General features: G+C 37.9%; 2 protein-coding genes across 9 annotated transcripts in view; both read left to right on the top strand.

The window, feature by feature from the left end:
* The window catches only part of SERCA (ATPase sarcoplasmic/endoplasmic reticulum Ca2+ transporting SERCA), a 54,917-nt gene extending 39,112 nt beyond the window's left edge, over nucleotides 1-15,805 (top strand). For 2 of the 8 annotated variants that reach the window (XM_069306515.1, XM_069306528.1), the window contains exons 7-12: nucleotides 2,543-2,633; nucleotides 3,739-5,785; nucleotides 6,919-7,036; nucleotides 8,087-8,204; nucleotides 13,915-13,974; nucleotides 14,818-15,036. In XM_069306515.1, coding sequence (XP_069162616.1) covers nucleotides 2,543-2,633; nucleotides 3,739-5,785; nucleotides 6,919-7,036; nucleotides 8,087-8,204; nucleotides 13,915-13,934 — 2,394 coding nt within the window. In that variant the 3' untranslated portion in view covers nucleotides 13,935-13,974; nucleotides 14,818-15,036. Of the gene's footprint in view, nucleotides 1-2,542; nucleotides 2,634-3,738; nucleotides 5,786-6,918; nucleotides 7,037-8,086; nucleotides 11,331-13,914; nucleotides 13,975-14,817 lie in introns of those variants that run through there. The other 6 variants (XM_045736083.2, XM_069306501.1, XM_045736084.2 and 3 more) reach the window with 3 other exon arrangements.
* Nucleotides 15,806-18,730: 2,925 nt separating this feature from the next.
* The window catches only part of LOC123754002 (calcium-transporting ATPase sarcoplasmic/endoplasmic reticulum type), a 30,204-nt gene continuing 26,912 nt past the window's right edge, over nucleotides 18,731-22,022 (top strand). Inside the window, exons 1-2 of the mRNA XM_045736086.2 lie at nucleotides 18,731-18,869; nucleotides 21,541-21,720. Of these exons, the coding sequence (XP_045592042.1) occupies nucleotides 21,603-21,720 (118 nt within the window). The 5' untranslated portion in view covers nucleotides 18,731-18,869; nucleotides 21,541-21,602. The remainder of the gene's footprint in view (nucleotides 18,870-21,540; nucleotides 21,721-22,022) is intronic.

Genomic DNA, 22,022 nt, shown 5'->3' with positions numbered 1-22,022 from the left:
TTCTTGGTGTTAACCCTCTCCAAGCTCTTTTTTTTTATCATTGTGTATTCCTATACCAACAGGGAATATTGCCCCTTGGGTGTTTGTGTACCGGTGTTAAGTGTTTACTAACAATGAAATGCCTTTCCTCATAATAGTTTTTTCTATCAGACCTTTAGTGAGCAGACTGTCAGTTGATCATACCTAATAATGAGATTAAAATATGAGTATCAAGAGTGTTTAAGGTAGTTTCTTTACTTAGTTGTAAAAACTAGCAAATAGCTAAAGTACTTGCAGTTGTGTACAGTGCAAACCTTGTTCATTTACAAGCACGCAGACATGGATGGGGCGAGTATTGCTCGTGCCATTATTCAGGTAAACGATCCAAAATCTACTTGTGATTACCCAATCCTTTTATTTTTAAAGACAGTTGTTTGCTAGTATGCCTATTGTCTGGTCACTACCATGTACATTGTCTATCTGTGTTTGTGTCCGTGTCTGCAGCTTTTGAGATACAGTAGTGTAGATGTAAGACTGATGTACAAGGGGAGGAACTTGTCAAGTTCATAAAATTGGCTGCTGTTATTATACTGCAATACAGTATATAGTATGTGTACAGTAATATAATTTTACAAATCTTATTTTATATAAATGGCATTTTCTTGTAGCAAAACTAAACGTGAGATTATTGTAAATGATTATTAAACTGAAAATGCTTATTGTTCCTCCCTTACATCTTGAATAGTAGTGTATTAGAACTTGGCAGCAGTAATAAATCTTGCAATGTTTTATACCACTTTATAGACTATGTAAAAAGAATGCTTCTTATTGCATTTAGACTATAATATGTCTAACCATGTTTACTTGTGATATCATCTTAAGCATGGCTTAATTTTCATTCTTTGAGTGTAACCTATTTAGGTAGACCTGTAGTAGCTTTCCAGTGCAGTGGGCCTGGCACCAGTGGCATCTACAAAATTAACAAGCCTCTGGACTTGGGGCAGCCTTCAGCTTCGATGTACAAAGGGCTTGGAAAAGAATGGGGGGGGGGGGATAAGGATGGAGATTCAGGAAATAGGATTGTGATGGAGGATGAGTGGGGAGAAAGTTCGGTCTGAAGACCAGAATCAGAATAGTGTATAGTATTCTTGTAGAGTCCCGGGGAATATTGAGAAAAGATCATGCCCGAACTTGGCCAATAATTTTCTTGGAAATCTATGAAAGTTTTCAAAATTATTTCTAGTAATATGAGCTCTTGGCTTTTTTTTTTTTTTTTTATAAACAAGTAGAGAATTCAGTTTCTGATCCTTTACCTTCCATGGAAGCACGTCACACTGTTACCACTCTCCCTGTCTTTTTCTCCTTTTTTTATATTATTCTCTATCCCTTTCCTCGTGACTTGCCTCTCTCCTCCCAATCCTCATTTTTCTTTATTTTTTTTTCTTGCACAGTGTAATATTTTTATATCCACAACAATATTTTTATTTTGGTTATTTATGACCTATTATTAGTTTTTTCACCATATTTTGCTTTAGAGTGGATGTAGCACCAGTACTGTGGACTTGCATCCACATAATGAGATTTAACATAGAACCGTTCAGTTTTATTCATGTCAGTACAGTACTTCACTTCTTACTTTCATGGTGAGGAGTTACTTTTGACCATTTAAAGGAATGGCAGTGAAAAGGTGTTAGATACTGAAAAGTAAATAGGTCAAGTTATTTGTTATATTGGTAATGCTACAAGAACTGTATGACATCATGGGGGGGAAAAAAAAGCACCACCACATTTTAATCATATAGGCCTAAAATTGCACCCCCCCCCCATTTACTGTACTTCAGTAGATGAGGTATCAGAGTTCTTGATGCAGCAAAAAAAAATTGATTTACTTCTTACTGCTTCCATCGAGCCTTGTCCCTAATACACTGTTTACGTCCAGCCTTCTTCCTTACCATATTCCACGTGTTGTCCACACTCGGTTCCCCGCTTCCTCTTGCTCTCACCATTGTACTGTACTCACATCTTCCAGGCCTTCCTCTTCTCCCATTTATATATTTACTGCATTCTGCCGCTTCAACTACAGAACCCAGTTTGTCACTGACCTTTTTGTATTTGATGCACTCTGTCGCTACACACCCACACACTTTACCCACTATGGAAACTGATGCCTATAGAATAGTTGCTCTTGCACTGTTACTGTTTTTGTATACAGTAGCAAAACAAAAATTTTTCCCTTTACAAGCACAGCACAGTACCACTATCCCACACCTTGAACACACTCCATAGCTACTCCTAATCCACTGCATTTAAGTGTCTGCATAAGCCTCATCAGTACCTTCAGTAATATAACATTTCAGCTTGCTGATATGTTTACATCTTCCAGAGTATATCTGCTGGTATTTAGTGCAGATATTTAACTATTTTATTTGTTAATATTTAAGTAAAGTTATCCCAATAGGATGTATGGTATTAGTTTAATATTAATTGTAAAACATATAATAGTTATTAAGGTAACTTAATGATTATGCATTGTGAAAACTAATTTGGTTGTATCTCACAATAGGACAAGAAGAACATCCTCTTCTCAGGAACCAATGTTTCTGCCGGCAAGGCACGTGGTGTCGTCATTGGTACAGGTCTCGCAACTGCCATTGGTATGTGAAATTTTATCCAATAATAATAATAATAATAATAATAATAATAATAATAATAATAATAATAATTTATTAATAATAATAATTTAATAATAATAATTAATAATAAAAATGTAAAATAAAGTTTGTATGGTCAGTATAACGTCAAATCTGTATTTTAAGTTACTCCATTTCCCTGTACCGATTTCTTTAAAACTTGTAAAATTTTAGTTATTTCTGAACTGTAGCCACTTGGTTGCTTCCCTAGTCAGGGCAGGCACATTTCACGCTAACATAAAATACAGTAAATATTTTGTTAACGTTCATCATTATGGTGCAAGAGCTGCTAGAAAATAGCCAGTTCATGCTGGAATGACCTCTAGGGCTCTTTCAGTATACTCTGAGCCCTTTGAAGCCTTGCTTTGCATCATAGTAGCTGTAAAGGAGTGTTCTGCTTCCAGATAAAGGAGATCTGGGGCCAGATTCACGAAAGCACTTACACAAGCAGTTACGAACGTGTACATCTTTCCTCAATCTTTGATGGCTTTGGTTACATTTATTAAACAGTTTACAAGCATGAAAACTTCCCAATCAACTGTTGTTATTGTTATAAACAGCCTCCTGGTGCTTCGGAGCTCATTAACTGTTTAATAATTGTAAACAAAGCCGCCAAAGATTGAGGAAAGATGTACAGATTCGTAAGTGCTTGCGTAAGTGCTTTCGTGAATCTGGCCCCTGGGTAGCTAGATGGACTGCCCAGATCTCACCCACGGCCTCCACCAAGTGGCAGCATTTGTCAATAAGAGACTTTGCATTTGTGCACCTTGCATTCCTCCTTACTAGCCTTGTATGCTCTTTAGACTGGCACAGACCAAAATATTTTAGCGGATAATACTATAAAAAAAATTGAACTTAAAACTGTGCCTATAGGGCATGGGGAAATTTCAGCAGCAGAAGGGTTAAGTTAGAACAATACAGTACTTCTTCATACTAAATTTTCCTTGAGACAACTTAGGATGAAAAAGGGAAGCCATGTTAAAGAAATTTCCCCAAATAATGAACCATTCAGTCTTTCAATTTCTTGACACAATGAAAATACTTACCTGATTTTGATATTCTATTCTAGGTAAGATCCGCACCCAAATGGCTGAGACTGAAGAAATCAAGACTCCACTACAACAGAAACTTGATGAATTTGGTGAACAATTATCCAAGGTTATCTCCATTATTTGTGTTGCTGTCTGGGCTATCAATATTGGACATTTCAATGACCCTGCTCATGGTGGTTCCTGGATCAAGGGTGCTATTTATTATTTCAAGATTGCTGTTGCCTTGGCTGTGGCTGCTATTCCCGAAGGCCTTCCCGCTGTTATTACTACTTGTTTGGCTCTGGGTACCCGTCGTATGGCTAAGAAGAATGCCATTGTTAGGTCTCTTCCCTCTGTTGAAACTCTGGGCTGCACTTCTGTCATCTGCTCTGATAAAACCGGCACGCTCACCACCAACCAGATGTCTGTCTCTCGTATGTTCATCATGGACAAGGTTGAGGGTAACGATTCCTCTCTTCTTGAATTTGAAGTTACTGGCTCCACCTATGAACCTATTGGTGATGTATACCTGAAAAATACTAAAGTTAAGGGATCTGACTTTGAGGGATTACAAGAACTCTCTACCATTTCTTTTATGTGTAATGACTCTTCCATTGACTTTAATGAATTCAAGAATGTGTTTGAGAAGGTTGGTGAGGCAACTGAGACAGCTCTTATTGTCCTTGGTGAGAAGATCAACCCATACAACATGTCTAAATCTGGCTTGGATCGTCGCTCTGCTGCCATTATTGCTAGGCACGACATGGAGACAAAATGGAAGAAAGAATTCACCCTCGAGTTCTCACGTGATCGCAAATCCATGTCTTCATACTGTGTTCCACTCAAACCTACCCGCTTGGGAACTGGACCAAAGATGTTCTGCAAAGGAGCCCCTGAGGGTGTACTTGATCGCTGCACTCACGTGCGTGTTGGCACTCAAAAGGTCCCTCTTACTGCTGGTGTGAAAGAGAAGATTCTGTCCGTCACCCGTGATTATGGCTGTGGTCGTGACACTCTTCGCTGCTTGGGTCTTGCTACCATCGATAATCCAATGAAACCTGAAGATATGGATCTGGGAGAAGCTTCTAAGTTCTATACATATGAAGTTAATATGACATTTGTTGGCGTAGTTGGTATGCTTGACCCACCACGTAAGGAAGTTAAAGATTCAATCCAGAGATGTCGTGATGCTGGTATCCGTGTTATTGTCATTACTGGAGACAATAAGGCAACTGCTGAGGCTATCTGCCGTCGTATTGGAGTTTTTAAAGAAGATGAAGATACAACTGGTATGTCATATTCTGGCCGTGAGTTTGACGAGCTAAGTCCTGAAGAACAGAGGCAGGCATGTATTCGTTCCCGCCTCTTCTCTCGTGTAGAGCCCTTCCATAAGTCAAAGATTGTTGAATATCTTCAAGGAGAGAACGAGATCTCAGCCATGACAGGTGATGGTGTGAATGATGCACCTGCCCTGAAGAAAGCTGAAATTGGCATTGCTATGGGATCTGGTACAGCTGTGGCCAAGTCTGCCTCTGAAATGGTGCTGGCTGATGACAACTTCTCCTCTATTGTGGCTGCTGTTGAAGAAGGTCGTGCTATTTACAACAACATGAAGCAGTTCATCCGTTACCTCATTTCTTCCAATGTTGGTGAGGTTGTTTCCATCTTTTTGACTGCTGCTCTAGGTCTTCCAGAAGCTCTTATCCCAGTCCAGCTCCTGTGGGTCAACCTTGTAACTGATGGCTTGCCTGCTACTGCCTTGGGCTTCAACCCTCCAGATCTTGATATTATGGACAAACCTCCCCGCAGAGCTGACGAGTCCCTCATCTCTGGCTGGCTATTCTTCCGTTACATGGCCATTGGTGGCTATGTTGGTGCAGCCACCGTTTTTGCTGCATCATGGTGGTTCATGTATGATCCTACTGGCCCTCACCTAAACTACTATCAACTCTCTCACCATCTGCAATGTCTTGGAGATCCTGAAAACTTTGAAGGACTGGACTGCAACATTTTCAGTCACCCTGCTCCAATGACAATGGCTCTGTCTGTGCTGGTCACCATTGAAATGCTCAATGCTCTAAACAGGTACAGTAATGTGTGTAACTTTATTTTATTTTAGCAATGATTTTTGTATTTGGTATTACATTATATTGTTTCATTAATAAAGAGGCAGGTTCAATTTACAATGCTAGGGGTTTATATTTAATAACTGCACATTTCAGTTATTTACATTGCTTAACTACTTCCAGCACTTCACCATTCACATTATATTCACAGAATTTTCTTCTCTTGACCATAAACAGTTACTTTGACAATATTCTCTTTCAAGTCGTCTTTTGTTCACTACAATACAATTTTAAACTAGTCTACTAAACTCTTATGTTAAAAACCATATCATCTACACCCATCAAATTTTGAAATACTGCACATTACTTTTCTCCACTTGCTGTAGGCCTTTACATGGGTTTACACCCCTCTTGAGAATTCCTGTGCAAGACTTTACTTCATTATAAAGGGAATTCCATGTTTTAGGTCTATTTGCATAGCATATTTGCTTAGATTTAGATGGACTTGAGGGATGTCATTGATATTTTGTTTGTGTAATGCTCATAGTTCCATTATGTCCATTTAAGAAGGATTTATAGTTGTTAGTATTGGAGTGTAGCTGTTTTTATGTATACTTTGGTGGGCAACTTGTACAGTTAATGGTAAAGTAGTTGAGGCGTTGTAGACTTTCAAATCTCCTTAGAATTCTCACTTTAATTCTCATGATTCCCACTCTGCTTCATTTACATTGTGGCATTTGTCTGCATTGACACATTGTTTAGCTTCCACTTCAACTTTTCATAATTCAACGTAGAGAATCTTGCATGTTAACTGTCTTCTCTATTGCTAATTTATCTATTAGTGGTCGTGGGGAGTGAGAGTTGTAGCTCTGGGTTGTTTGTCCCAATAAGTATGCTAAATCTTCAATTGCTCCATGTCCTACTTGCTTTTAAAGCTGTGGTTAGAGTTGGCCACTGCTAAAGTGTGTGAAGTTTCCTAAGCATAGACTAGACCAAGCCATAATGAATGTTCACGGAAGTGTCAACCAGGTTTTTGGAGACAATCCACAGAAATAATTTTCAGTCGGTTCTTTCTCTGCAATTACATGAAATTACTAAATTCAAATTAAGGTGTCTTTTTCTTTTATCATATGCTTACACTAATTGTTTCAGCTTGTCTGAGAACCAGTCGCTGCTGATAATGCCTCCCTGGGTCAACTTCTGGCTGCTGGCGGCTATGGCCCTGTCCATGACCCTCCACTTCATCATCCTCTACATTGACATCCTCAGTGTAAGTGGCCTAATGTCTTGATGTATAAGTCTAGGAGACGGGACGTGAAGAGCTAGGTCTTGTTATCCCCATAGTCACTGATAAGAAAAGACAACATGTCTGCAATTGCAGGTTTTCCCTCACTTGATGCAGAGTTAATTTTTAATACAATATTGTATTAAGAAATGGGGCTTCCCTGGCCTGGTCAGAGAACGGGCCGCGGGGGACCTTAACCCCGGGATCAATCAATGCGAGGTTCCGTAACTTTTTAGGGAATGTGGGGAAAATCTTAAAAATTAAATTATTTAGAATTACATGGTGTTGATAGCTCATTAATGAGTAGTGTAAAACACATTCATACTTTAAATATAATAGTAAGAGAGCCTGCTTGCTGTTATGGTATACTGTAATTCAATGTACAGGAATTTAAAACCATATAACAAACTATACATAGTGCACCATTTTAGATGATCATCCAGCTTGCTTATAATGTGAATGGGTAAGTAACAAATAAAGTAATTCCATAGCATTGGTTAATTTACAAATACTGTTACAGTTTCATAGTACTGGTGGACAATTAACATGATTAATTCTAAGGCCCTTCTGGTTAATTACCATCATTATTACCACATTACACTTATATGTAGAGGGGGAAGCAGGTGTTTGATAAGTATTTATGAATAAAGGGATGATTCCATGGATCAGATTAGAATAACTAAGTGGTTTTGATGTTTAGTATTTCATGATGCATTACATCCTTGTGATGCAGTGTTTAATTTTTAATAATACATCAAGTCCCTGACATGCACATGTAACCTTTAACACTGCTTAAATTGCTATTTGCGATTACCTGCTTTTCGCAAGTTATTATACTGCAATATTTATCCACTCCATTTGTTAACCAATTTTTTTTTATTGGGTACACCATGACGACGTTTAAATGACCAAGCACTCCATGGGTTAATGTGGTATTCGCTTAGGCTATGAGTTCAGCATCTTAGCAGTTTTGTGATGAATGTTACATGGACCTAGAAGCATAATTATATACTAATTGCATTCCTTTGTATTCAGACTGTGTTCCAGGTGATGCCACTGTCTGTTGCCCAGTGGGTTGCTGTCTTGAAGATTTCCTTCCCTGTATTGCTGCTGGACGAGACTCTTAAGTTCATCGCACGTAATTACACCGACGGTGAGAACAATCTGTATAAATGCCACTGGATTGTGCTAGCCTGGGCTACCTATTTTGCCTACATCAAGATTTACTTCTTTTAACCTCAGTCACCACCCTAACAAAATGTACTGTCGGGAATCAGACCCGTTTTATTTTGAAAACTTAAAAAAAGACTTAGTTGGGAGCAAGGAAAAACATTGTGATTTGACTTTCACAGAATTTTCTCATTTGAAGAGGTTTGTGCAGAACAGCCTCTCATTCATGGAGAGATTAAGCTTTTTACAATGTTTATAGGTGCTACTTGAGCACTGTTGTGCTCCCTCTTACTGAAAGGTACAAGTGGGACTCGAAGACTCAGGGTGTGTGACATGAGTCTTGAAAGTCGGACAAGTGTTGTTGCCCCTAAATACATCATGTGAATCAGCTGTTGTTGCTACTGTGGCTGTCAGCTGCCACTGCTGTTTGCTGCTGTTGCCACTGCTGTTTGCTTAAGTTGGGGGCAGTGTGAGTGTCGAGTATAGTGTATATATAATAAAGTGCTGAGAGTTGACACAAATTGACACTTGACCACCTATTCCAAATGGTGGTCGACTTCCAGACCAAAGCTCCTCCAGAACTAGAGGCAGGCAATCTGTTTGAATAGACTCCATACTCCATTAATTTGTTGTTAGTGAGGACAGAATCATGGAACTGGGATCAGACATAAAGATTTATCGTCTCTTGACAGAATTGTTGGTTAAATTTACAAACTAATGATCTGCATTAATGGAAGTGAATGCATGCTTGTGGGATACATGATTTATCAGCATCTAGAGTAAAGAAATAGTACTTTTCTAAGTAATTCGATGAAATTATGAAATGGTATTTTTTTAGGGTACATATAGCGATGTCTGAAGTAGACGGTTTTTTAAAATTTGTGCCTTCATTTTATTTGGTGGCATCTGAACCCTGCCTCTTCCCACCACCTCCCTTCCCCCTAGCATGCCAATGTATCCTACCAAGAGCATTTGGATGGTTCACATCTTGTAGATGTACATTAAAAGTATTCCCTAGTAGTGTGTAGTGTAAGGTCATTGCAGTTTGTAATAACATGTGAATATGTGCAATGGATAATGTTTTTTTTTTATGGTGTAATGGCGAAGTTTCTTCTATGATTTGATTCATAATGCTTTCTTAGAAGTTGAACTTCTGAAGTCATAAATGTTCAAATTTATCCAAGGAACTTTGGTAGGTGCAAACGACTATTCTTATTAATGATACGACCAGAAAGCAGTAATAATTAAAAAAATTTTTTTTTTTTTTTTAAATCCTGTACGTGTATGATCACGAGACCGTTAAAGAGTAATTGCTTAAGTACTGTAGTTTAAACAAATTTGCCATCATTACCCATTGCATCCTTAAGCCCCCCCTTATTCACAAGAATCCTTTTAAAGACCTTTATTTATGGACTGTGAGATTGAGTTGTTTGCATGTCATAATTAGTTATTTGACAGATTTTGGAATAAATTCATCATAGTTCCCTCTTTATTTATTATTCCACACATGAAACCATCCCCCCACTTACCTTAGATATTTGTGGAGCTTGTCTGTGCTCAGTTTTTAAGGTTCCTTTTAAATTTTACCCCATGCTCCACCTACTAATTTCTGATGTCTAAGGAGTTACATAAATCTTGTAATGAATAATGCCTGGAGGAATGCTTTGGTGCTTCTGTATGCCAAATCAAGTGGGACTGTCTCTTAACATGAGATAATCAGTATTATCATGTTTAATCTCTGGAGTTCATAACCGACTATTTTATATTCATCAAATTTAAAGTTGTATAGAAAACCTGTAGCATAAATAATTTTCCACAAGTCCAAAGTGTGTGGTTCTATTTGCCTGAACTTTTGCTTGGAAATTTTAAACCATAACAACCATTTTCCCCCCATCATTTCCCAACATTGCTATTGCCTGTGTTTTGGGTGTAAAAGTTTCTGGCCATATATGGAACAAGGGCCACAGCTGATACCTGTGAACTTTACTACCAACAAACCCTGCTATCTTCACCTTCAACTAAGGACATTTGATCACCAAGGACAACCAACATTGGCCCAACCAAGTGAAGAGGAACTGCGACTCTTATTTTTTTTTTTTTTTTTTTAACTTTGACTTTTTCCCTTTTTCCTGCAATTTTCCTGCTTCCTGTCACCTTCATCTACCTTTTCATAACCTTTTCTGTTATTCTTCTGAGACTCACTCACACCAACAAAACTGATGTGAGTATTAATTTTTACCTCGTACTCGTTACCTCTAATATTATTTTACTTGTTTTTTAAAGAACAATTTAAAGAAAAATTATATTTCTCAATTTTTTATGACATTTATACTATAGAATACTGTACCTTGCAAGATATTCAAATATGACTTCTGGTATTAGACTATTCATTGAACTTCATAATGTTAAATTATCTTGCAAAGGTAGAATACAAAGATATTTTCATCCAATGTAGCTAGATGTTTTTACTTGAAATAGCTGTAATAGAATTCTGGATTGTTATAACCTTGTAATGGCCATGAGAAGTCTAGTTGTCTGTGTGATAACATCAGGTTCACTGTTTGCACTATTGAAGAGTCCAGTAATTAAGGTCAGTTTATTAAGAGAAGTACAAGGTGTGTTTGAACACCATTTTCATCATCACATTGAGATTAATTGTGGCAGCTACTTTGATGTGCTGCTTGATAACAGTGAAAACGATATTGTGGCAGCTACTGTGATGTGCTGCTTGATAACAGTGAAATCATGTTTGTCAATCGGACTAAGTCATGCAATTCCCGTTTCACTTCAACATTTTACTACCGTTTATACAACTTCAGTGGAAAGGCACATGTGAACAGTAAGAATTATCATGACCAGTAAATGCACCATTTACTTATTTTATTTATATCATTAAAATTTAAATAAATTGCATTCAGCAGGAATAGTTTTTCAAGTGAAGGTTCTTAAATAAGAAAATAGAGCACAGTAGAGTAACTATACATCTGTCAGCTTGAGATCTTGACATTTACTGTTCACTGTGTCCAGACCATTTATGCTATTCCCCTTTATGAACTGTGATGTCACGAGTTTTGTTAAGAAAATAATAAACCGTTGTTAAGAAATGTGAGGAGTTTGTGTGTTGTCTTGCCTTGTGCTGTAGCTTCTTAGACCCTGTTACCAATAATATTACCTCAACTCTTAATGGCCTATCTACAGCGGCCATCTCCACAATTTTGGCCGTTAATGTAGTGTGAAGTGTGACTAATTAATCCCTCAGCTTTACATGGGACATTCCAGGTAAGATCGAAGATCAGAGTTTTTACTTGTAATGTTTGCACTAGTATAAATGACTTAGTTTGTAGGTCGTTAGTTGTAAGAGGCTTAACCATGTGCGAGTTTAACTCTAGGAGTATATTTGTTTTAAACTTAATATTTTGTTCGTATATACTATATACAATATACTGTATGTATAATATATACATGTAGTATGTGTGTACAGTATAGTATGTGTAATATATATATATATATACACACACACTATATATAATTATTTTTATAAATAATGTATACACAGTATAAAATTACTTCTATTACAGAGTACAATAATAATTTTTTGCAGTGTTTTTTTTTTTAGGTGATTCCCATGGAAAGATATTAATCTTCTTAATATGCTTTGTTAGTATAGAAAGTATTATAACATTTATATGAAGCAGATTGGTTTGGTACGTGTGCAGATATCAACTGGGGTCTTGTAAAAGGAAAAAGATAAGATTCATTACACAACCCCGAATTTTATTACAAAAGTGAAAATAATTTATACACATTACTATGTTAAGGTTTACCAACACGAGTAAATTAATATACCATAAAGTTTTCCCATGTAATTTTAAGTATTAATGCTGTATAGCTCAAAACCCAATTTATTCGGATACATATTAACAAAATTTCAGTTCATTTTGGATTGGGTCATGGGAAAACTGGGAATGAGGATAGCTTTTGTTTAGTCAGATATGCCTCTTAGATATCTACAGTGCGGGAGTGAAATTAAGATATTTCCTAATTACTGTACATACACTAATAGAGAATCGGACAATCATTCATGACTACAGTATCGTTTTATCATTAACTCTTACACTTGCACTACTTCCAATACAGTAATATTACTGCCTTGTTTTTCACTGTTAGTTACAGGATGCCTCTTAAGACTTATTGAGGTTTCCCCTACCCAATGACTGACCTTGCCCATGCTGCATCCCACAACAGTCGACTAACTTGCAGGTTCCCATGTACTGCTTGCAGAACGGGTATTGGGTGTAAGAAAACACACTCGATGTTCTGGGAAGGGCAAGCATCTTGCCCTGCCCAGAGATCAAACCTAAGACCAATTGGTTTGTTAGTTAACTACATTGCAGGTTTCTAGACAAGGATAAGGTTGCCAAATCTGAATGCCAGAGCCATCCTCTGTTCGTTCTCCCTGAGAAAATGATAAGCTTATTGGTTTACAACAAGGTCCCTAGTTGCTACTGGATGAACAGGAGTGAATAGGTGCCCAATTATCCCTCCATGAAAAGCACTTGAACCTATGTCTATATTATAAGAGGTGAATGCACTGAAGCTCGGATAAGGAACATTGGTGGAAGCAGGATACACAATCGATTCGTGGAGATGTAAGAAAATTTTTGCTTCCCGTATGGGTAATTCGGCTAGTGGAATGCCGTGAAGGAAGAGATTATTGAAGCCGATTCCATCCACAACTCGAAGAAAAAAATTAAGAGGGTTATTTAGTTTGCCCTACAAATGAAAATGAGGTGGGGCATAACAAATTAGATCTCCACTGTAATCACTGATAGGCAAGCAGAGCTAATCTTGTGATACCACTCGGAAATGTGTGTGCCTGAAGGTATTAATAGAGTACAGTACAAGTGTCGAAACTACAAGCAGAGAACAAAGTCAGAATTGACACCAAACTTAATATTTTACTAATTTTTCTATCAAATTAGGGTCCGGGTAACAATCTAATATTTTTTAATATTTTAGTATAGTACTGTATCTTAATACAAATTTGGGATATGTATTTAATAAAAAAAAATCCCTTTGTTAGTGACAAATGGTAAGAATTGTTATAGGTCTGCAGTTCGTCAGATCACATTAGGTAATGGCTTTGTAGACCTCCCTGTCCCACCCCTTTAAAACTGTACTTACTGTGATTTTTTTAAATCCATAATCTTGTTCCTCAAAATACTTCCATATTTATGGTATCCTTTTGAAAACATGCTTAATTAGTCCTACACAATCTCTGCACGTCTTTTTCAATTCCCAATTCCCATTAAAACGTGCATTTAATTTTAATTGCCTGTACAGTATTTGCTGTTACAGTAATAGTGATACCAGTAGTTGATTATTCTGGTTTAAAGAGTATTTATTTTATTTTATTTTATTTTATATGCTTCAAAATGTGAGAAAATACAAACAATTCTTGAAGAAACTACACTGTAGAATCCTCGTAACCACTTTAAATTTTTTAATACCCTTAATTTTTTGTTTAATTCCACTCAGTCCCTCGCCCCCACCCCCCACCCCACCCCACAGATAATGGGCCCACAAGGTGCTGCTACAACCTCCTCCCTCTGAAGCTCCTCGCCCACCATATGCCCTTTTTCCCCCCCCCTTTCCACTTACAGTGTACTCATCCTATCCCTTTGTTCCCTCAGTCTTGGAAGGCAGGAAATGAACTGCTCACTGGCAATTGTAGATCTCTCTGGTTGTCGACAGTAAGTTCTTGCCAGTGGTCAAATTCCGACTGTTGCTGCCAAGTTTCCAATTTGCTGCTAGTAGTAGTATAAAATAGAAGTGTAGTTGACAGTGTTTGCCTCTGCCAGCGTTTGCTTGCTTTATAGGTGCTATTAGCTTAATGATGCCATTGCCTTATTGCCACATTTCGTGTAAGATAAAAATAAACATTTAATTTATTTATTTCTATTGATTGGTAGTTTTTTTAGTTTGTAAACAAATTCTCAGCTCTTCATTAGTATGTTACAAAACTAAAATACTCTAGTAAACATTATTTAAAGTTTAGACTGTGCAGTGCTTCATAATAATACAGACCATGTATCCAAACATAGTAGAGGTAAAGAAACTACAGGATAACAATAGATAGCAATAGACTAAACTCGGAACCTAAGGAAAGTACAGTAGTACATTTTTAACACACCATATGTAGTACTCGCCCACCTATCAATTTGCAACTGAGCATTAATTTGCAGGTATTCAACAATAAAACCTTAGCATATATTAGATATAAATTGGTAAAAAAAAGGTATCGGTAATCAGTTGAAGGCAAGGCCGTTGCTCATTAAAATGACACAACACATCTTGTATACCTTTAGTTGATATTCAGCACTTCTAATAAAGATAGTATTAAAAACAATACATCAATTTACCATTTTAAATAAAATTGTACACTGTTATTGTTCATCTTATGCTAAAATTTAAAAAAATATCAACTTGAAGTACAGTAAAATGCTGGTTGGAAATCATAACTTTTGACCACAATGCCCACAATTACAATTCCATTGTAAACGGTTTGTATAATCCCATTGGTTCTTCCTTTACAGTGCCCGCACAAGTTAAGTAAGAGCAGTCGTCAGCTAGAAACATATCGCGCCCATCACAGAATCCTCAGGCACCTGACTAATGGTGTAGATGTAGATATTCTTTTTATAATATCTTCTGACTTGCAATTATTATTATTATTTTTTTAAGTTATTGCTTAGAAATAGCAAGTAGCAGTAGCAGTAGCAGTAACTATTAACCAAGCCTTTTATTTTACTGTAGTGAGATTCTAATATAGATATTGCTATTTTTTACAGTACCCGAACAGATTAAGCAACAGTGGTAAAGATTGCAAGTTAACATCTGCTCCAGCTTTTACAATTTCCTCACAGCCAGTAGCAATAGCTGTACTAACCTGCTAACTGTCAGTGCCACGCCTGTGATGAGCTGAACACCACCCCACCATGGCCTCCACAGCAAGAGAACGTCTGTCAATACATCAGGGGGTTTCCTATCCCTAGAGATGATGCCCATGGCTCTCGAGAAGCAGTGGCCATGGGTCAATGGAGAGGGGGCAGCAGCATATGGCAGTGGTGTGCGGGGTCCTTCACCTCCACCAGAGATCTCAGCCTCCCCTTGCAATGCCTCGGGCCCTCTTCATGCCTGATGCAACACTTGGATTTGGCACACTTGCAAGGGGAGGATTCTACCATTGGCCCATCACCGTGCCAACATTCTCCATCCAATGGATGCAGTAGAGAATGAATATGTACATTTACTTGTGTTGTAATTTGATTTAGAGTAACTAGACTATTTTGATTCCCTTGTTAAAATAAACTGTTAGCCAAGCTACTCTTGGGCAAACATTACCAAAAGTCGCACAAAGTCTGTTGTGTCCTGTGTTCGTGCTCGTGTCAATTCGCCCTTCAGAGAGCAATGAACGACCATACAAACATCCACTTGTTCAAGTACAAAGATGTGGTGCAATTTTGTACCTCATTTTGTACATGCCACTCATTTATTGTTGATAGAATAAATAATTAAAAGTTATTACTTTGTATCTTTACCATCCTCTAATCAATTCTACTTTTGTATGTGTACAAAGATATTAAAAATACTGTACTGGAAGTATAGTACTGTAACGGTATTTATTTAATTTATATACAAGAAGGTACATTGGGTTTATGAGAGTACATAGCATTGATGTTATTACATTCTTGCAAAGCCACTAACATGCATAGCATTTTGGGCAGGTCCTTAATTTAACAGATAATTTGAAGTAGATAATTTGTTGCAAAATTTGAAGAATATAAACAGGCACATTGTAAGAAAATTTGAAGAAAATTAATACTGTAGGTATATTGTAGTAAAATTTGAGGATTATCAACAGGTACATTGTAGCATATTTGAGGCTTATTAATAGGTACATTGTAGTAAGATTTGCATTCAATATAACCATAATAGTGTATGTTGATAGCAATGATTACAATGAAGTTGCATGGCTTAGGCACACATAGTGCGAGTTTGAAGCACTAAGCAGGAAACTATGATGATGAAATTGGCTACTTTTTTGGTTTTTCTTTTGAATAAGGCATAGGTTGGACAACTTTTTAATTCATTAGGGAGCGAGTTCTATAGGCTGTCACTTTATTGGCATAGGGTTTACACTGATTTAGTTTGACAGGATTTCAAAGATATGTTTATTTCTGGTGTGGATTATGAACTCTTACATCTGTCTAGGAAGTTTTAGATCAGGATTAGCATTTAGGAATAAGGTTTTGTACATGTAAATGGCACAAGAGAACGTGTAGAGCGAGTTTGTTTAGGATGTTTAGGGATTTAAATGGGGGGCTGCGTGTTGCCTGAAAACAGTTTGCTATTGTTTTGATAACAGATTTTTGCTGGGTGATGATGGGCTTGAGGTAGTTTGCAGTGGTTGAACACCATGTCTAGTTGATTGAACCCCATGCACAGATACTGTGTGTAAGATGGGGATAGATTAGCAGATAGTATAATGAGAGGAGAGCAGAATGGGGAACATATCTGATTTTAGAAAGTATACCGACCGCTTTTGAGATTATTTTGGTTAGAATCCACATGGCCTAGATTTTTTTTTAAATAAAAAAGAAGGAATAGGCCAGAGATGTTAAGATCCATATTAATAATAATTTAGCAAATGGGAGGGGGGCTAAAATACTGAATTTCTTAAATTTTCTAATGGTGGTGTAGTGTTTGATAGCTGTAGAGTCTATATTCTGTATTATACTATCTTCTATTGTGTGCAAAATTCAAAATAAAATTGAAGTGTTGCTCATGGTTTGTGTGTGTGCAAAGCAAGCAAGCAATGTATGGTGCTCCTTCAAAATCTGAATTTAAATTATTCCAGATCCAATTCTTTTTAAGATTTTAGCCATCGCCAATTTTTCCATACTTTTAATAACCTTATTTTCATTGTTTTATGTTTGTAATATACTCGATGGCTTTCCCAAGGGTTCAAGTATTTATCCTAGTACTGCGCTCAATCAGAAAATTGGTCAAAATGCAATGAGAGCAACATTAATTGGAAATAGCCACCCTGTCTCTGGGAAAAAAAAAGACTAGAAACGGGGGGGGGGACTATCGGGGGAAAGCGCCAAGCCATTACGACTATATAGCACTAAGAAGAGGGTTAGGATACAGATTTGGGAGGAGGAATGGTGCCCAATCACTTGGACGGTCAGGAATTGAACGCTGATCTCTATGATGTGAGACCATTGCTCTACCTTGTATGTTGTGTATAATCAACATACAAGGTACTGAGAACAAATGTGAATAAGGGCAGTTTCTTAATTAAATTAAGAGAAAGGAGGGCGAGAGGATATCAGTGGAAGCCGGAAACGCAAATGAGTCGAATACTAGTGCTCTACCCTAATCCCCCCTCTCTTGATCTCTTGAGGTGGACAGTAGAGCGACGGTCTCGGTTCAATGCAGCTCTTGAGTTCAATCCCCGACCATCCAAGTGCTTGGACGCCATTCCCCCCCCCCCTCCACCGTCCCATTTCCAAATCCTTATCGTTTCCTAAATAGTCGTAATGGTTTGACACTCTTCTGATAATTCCCCCTCTCGTGCCCTGTTTGGACGGTCAACGATTGGAATGCATTGAAGGGTCAGTAGATGGGGCACAAGAGAGGGAATTATCTTCACTTCCCCGTATTCGCATCAGCCTTCTGCACTCACGGGTCAAATTCTAATTCAAAATTCAAATTCAAATTTGTATTCAGGTAAAAGTACATACATAGAAGATGGGTTACAAACATAATGTTGGATTTATAGAACGAGCTAGTACATAAAATACCTATAATTATTTCTCTTAAAGTTTTTGCAGATTAAATAGGTAAATTTATTTAGTAGAATTTATGTTTGCGACAGCATTTAACGAAAATAATCACCAAGCATAAAGGATTTACGAAAAAAGATATTAAACGAATACAAAGTTAATCATCATTAAATGCATTCTTTTGTTATTTGGATGCTGATGGTTATGATCGCTGGCAAGCGTTCGCTGCTTTATTTCTTTCTTTAATTAATAGCAATTAGAGGCTTTACAAAATATACAAATACCGTACATAATAAGTAGACACTGTTCTGATCCTCTCTATATATGTTTGTTTATAAATAGTTTATTTTAGTTGTTGCACATGCAGGCATTCTACTCGTAGAATATGATTGCTGTTAATGACTTGGCAAGAATGTAATTTTAAAAACAAACATTTAAACAGAACACACTGTAATTTAGTGAAGTGTTGAAGCAAATCAAATAAATCAATAAATCAATAAATAAGTTATTTTATTTCTGCCCGAAACGCTGCGCATACTAGTGGCTTTATATGATTGTAATTACTATCCTATTTATCCTCACAATCTCAATGTACCTTCTTGTATATATATAAATCAATAAATCAATAAATAAGTGAGAAGTAAAGAGACGACGCGCTCGAGGCAGCGTTCGTGTAGCGTGACGTCACGAGGGAGGCGGATGGACGGCTGGTGCGGCGGACGGGTTCACATGTCTCCTCGGCTTAACTAGACGTGTCATGTCTCGCTGACTCCCAAACGCCTCAAAAACCCTTCCCGGTAAGTCTCTCTCTCTCTCTCTTCTTGTTACCTTCTCTCTCTCCTGATATATTTATAGGGGAAAATGAGTGGGTAATGGTGTTGGTTGAGGTGTGGAGATGGGAGGGAGGAGAGAGGAGTAATGTGGAGATGCCGGTCCAGTCTTGTCATCACAGCTGGCTGACACCATCTTTTGACGCACATTTCCCTTATACTTACGCCACTTTTGGCGGGACTCCAGCCCTCGGGGGCAGGGAGCCTGCGGGTGTCCCCGAGGGCTAAGCGATGCTGGGGTTCACCCCACTGAGCATAAGAGTACTCATTATTATGCGGGGCTGGTGTTGAATGGTCGTTGACTTGTGGGGGGTGAGCAGAAGCAACAGTTGTATGTGGCGTATTCTCCCTGCCTCGACCCCCACACACACCTGCCTCGACCCCCACACACCTGCTTCGACCCCCACACACACCTGCTTCGACCCCCACATACCAACGCTGGTTGTGGAATACCTCTTAATTATGCTGAAGTAGCCAGGCTTATTAGGGAGTTGTAGCCTGAGGCTATATCTTGAGGTTATCTTGATATAGCCTCAGGCTACAACTCCCTAATAATGGCTATATAGTAAAACATGTATGTTTTGGCTATATAGCCATGTATGGCTACATGGCTATAGAGTAAAACATAATCCAGTAAGCTTACATCATGGTCCAGGTTCGAGTGGACCGCTACTGGCTTTATGTATCACACTTCAGGTGTAGTCTATTTTATATAAATCATTTTTTTTTTGTATACCATATAGTCTCGAGTGATCCCAAAATGTACTGTAGAAAGGAGAAAGAAAGGTATCAAATTATATATACTGTACTGTATTAGAATACTGGAGGGCCAGCTCCCAAATTTGCACAGTAAAATAACATACTGGAGTGAAGGATATGGAAGAAAATGCAGAATAGAGCCAATGAACAGTAGAGGTGCCATAGGCACAAATCAAAGAACACTGTATGAGGTCATTGGTACTTCAGTATCCTCCCAGCGAGTATAAGAAGTATTGCCAGAACAAAAGTGGAAATCTTTGAAAAAAAACTGGGTAGTTTTATTCAAGAAGTGCTGGACCAACCAGGCTGTGGTGGATATGTGGGCTTGCGGGCCGCTCCAAGCAGCATCCTGGTGGACGATTCTCTCATAACTCGAGCCTGGCCTTGGGCCGGGATTGGGGAGTAGAAGAACTCTCAGAACCTCATCCAGGTTCACTTAAGATCTATGGCAAGTAGGAAAGGAAAATAAGAGGCCTTACAAAGTGATCTACACGAACTCCACAAATGGTCGGGAGACTGAGAATTGCTATTTAATATTGAAAAAGACAAGACCTTGCATGCTGGATATAGCAAGGCACATCACAATTATCAAATCAACAACTTTACCTTGCAGCAGATTGAGGAGGAGAAGGACTGAGGAGTTAGAATCCACCAGTCATTGAAAGTTGCACGAGTTGGGAGCTGCAGTAAAAAGTAAATGATATAAAACCTAATAGACAAATGAACCTTTGACTTAAAGGAAAAGATTGTTATTTAACTGTTCATTTCTCTGTGTCCCCCCAATCTGGACTACTGTATTTTCAGAAGGACATCTGCTTTCGAGAGAGTTCAACACCAGGTGACAAAAATCAGCTTGGAACTAAGTTGATTCTTTCACCAGGAAAAGTTGAGGGCTTTAACAACTGCAAACCAGACATGACGGGGCTGATCTCGTCAAAGCTTATGAAATTCTGAACAATTTGGAGGATGTTGATCCAGACCACTTCTTTATAAGGTCCAGAATAACACACAAGGAGCAATGGCTTCAAACTCAACAATCCATAATGTAGGACAGAAGACAGGAAATCTTTCACCAGAGACAGACGATGAGTCACAATAATGAAGCTGAAGATATGATGACCGAACTGCACATCAGAAAATGTAAAACCGACGATGTTTCAGTTCATCCTGGACCATTATCAATTCATAAACCAATGTCGACACGATTTGATAATGTTCCAGAACAGACTGTTCCATTTCCTGATGTGTGGTTTGGTCATCTTTTCACCAGAGGGTTGTAAACCCATGGAACTGCCTCCCTACCTACCAAAGCTGTAAATTTCAAGACAAGACTGCAATTCAAAATCCAGCAGTAGAAAATTATCCTGAAAATATGGGGGGGGGGGGGGACCTTTGACAAGCCGCCAGCTTCCTGTCCTTGTAGAAGCCACTAGAGAAATGGTGGCCCTCGGGTAAATTCAGGTAAATACGTTTGGGAGTAATTTGCACTTATGACTACAATCAGTCATACTGGTACTGTATGATGGTGGTCCTATCAAATTGGAAATTAACAATAACCAGCTTATCCTACATGTATTCACACTAGGGCTTCACAGCAGCAGTGTATCAAATGCTAACAGATTGACCAGTGTCTTCAGTGTTATGTATGTAAGGCATGGCAATACAAATTGTTGTTAGGGCCAGCCACAAGATTAAGAGGCTTTTGAGGTTTGGATAAGAGTGTCAGGAAAAGCAGGTCATAAATGCATTGTAAAGTATAAGATTGTAAGTCCACCAAAGAGAAAACGATAGACCTGGGGTAGGCCAGGCTGCTGCTGTTAATTTGAATCTTTGTACATTTGTTTTCATCTCCTTACAAATGTTAATTGTTTTGTTTCAGAGAATAACTACTGGGGAGTAAATTCAAGTATTCGTAACCTCCTTCTTTAACAAGAATTAATCATGGAAGATGCACACACTTATTCATACGAGGATGTCCTCACCCAATTTGCTGTGGAAGCAGAGGTTGGTCTTACTGAAGCCCAAGTGAAGAACAGCCAGGAGAAGTATGGCCCAAATGGTAAGCTTTATGTATTTATGACACTTTAATATAACATTTATTACTGTTTGTGTATATAAAAGTTGAGTGAATTATGCAAATTTAATTATATAATTTATAAGTACTGTATTGGTTGTTTCAAATGAAAAAGGACAAGTAATAGATTTTAGTTTATCTTTAATAATACGTTATGTATTTCCTGTGGTGGGAAATTGGTGGATCTTTGATGGAGTGGGAATCTTTCTATTTGCTCATGCAATACAATACTGTACTTGCAAAGACTCGGAATGGATTATATAATCGACAAACTACTAAAAAAAATG

This window comes from Procambarus clarkii, chromosome 6 (assembly GCF_040958095.1).
Source record: "Procambarus clarkii isolate CNS0578487 chromosome 6, FALCON_Pclarkii_2.0, whole genome shotgun sequence".
NCBI lineage: Eukaryota > Metazoa > Arthropoda > Malacostraca > Decapoda > Cambaridae > Procambarus > Procambarus clarkii.
This window is presented reverse-complemented; position numbering and strand designations above follow the sequence as displayed.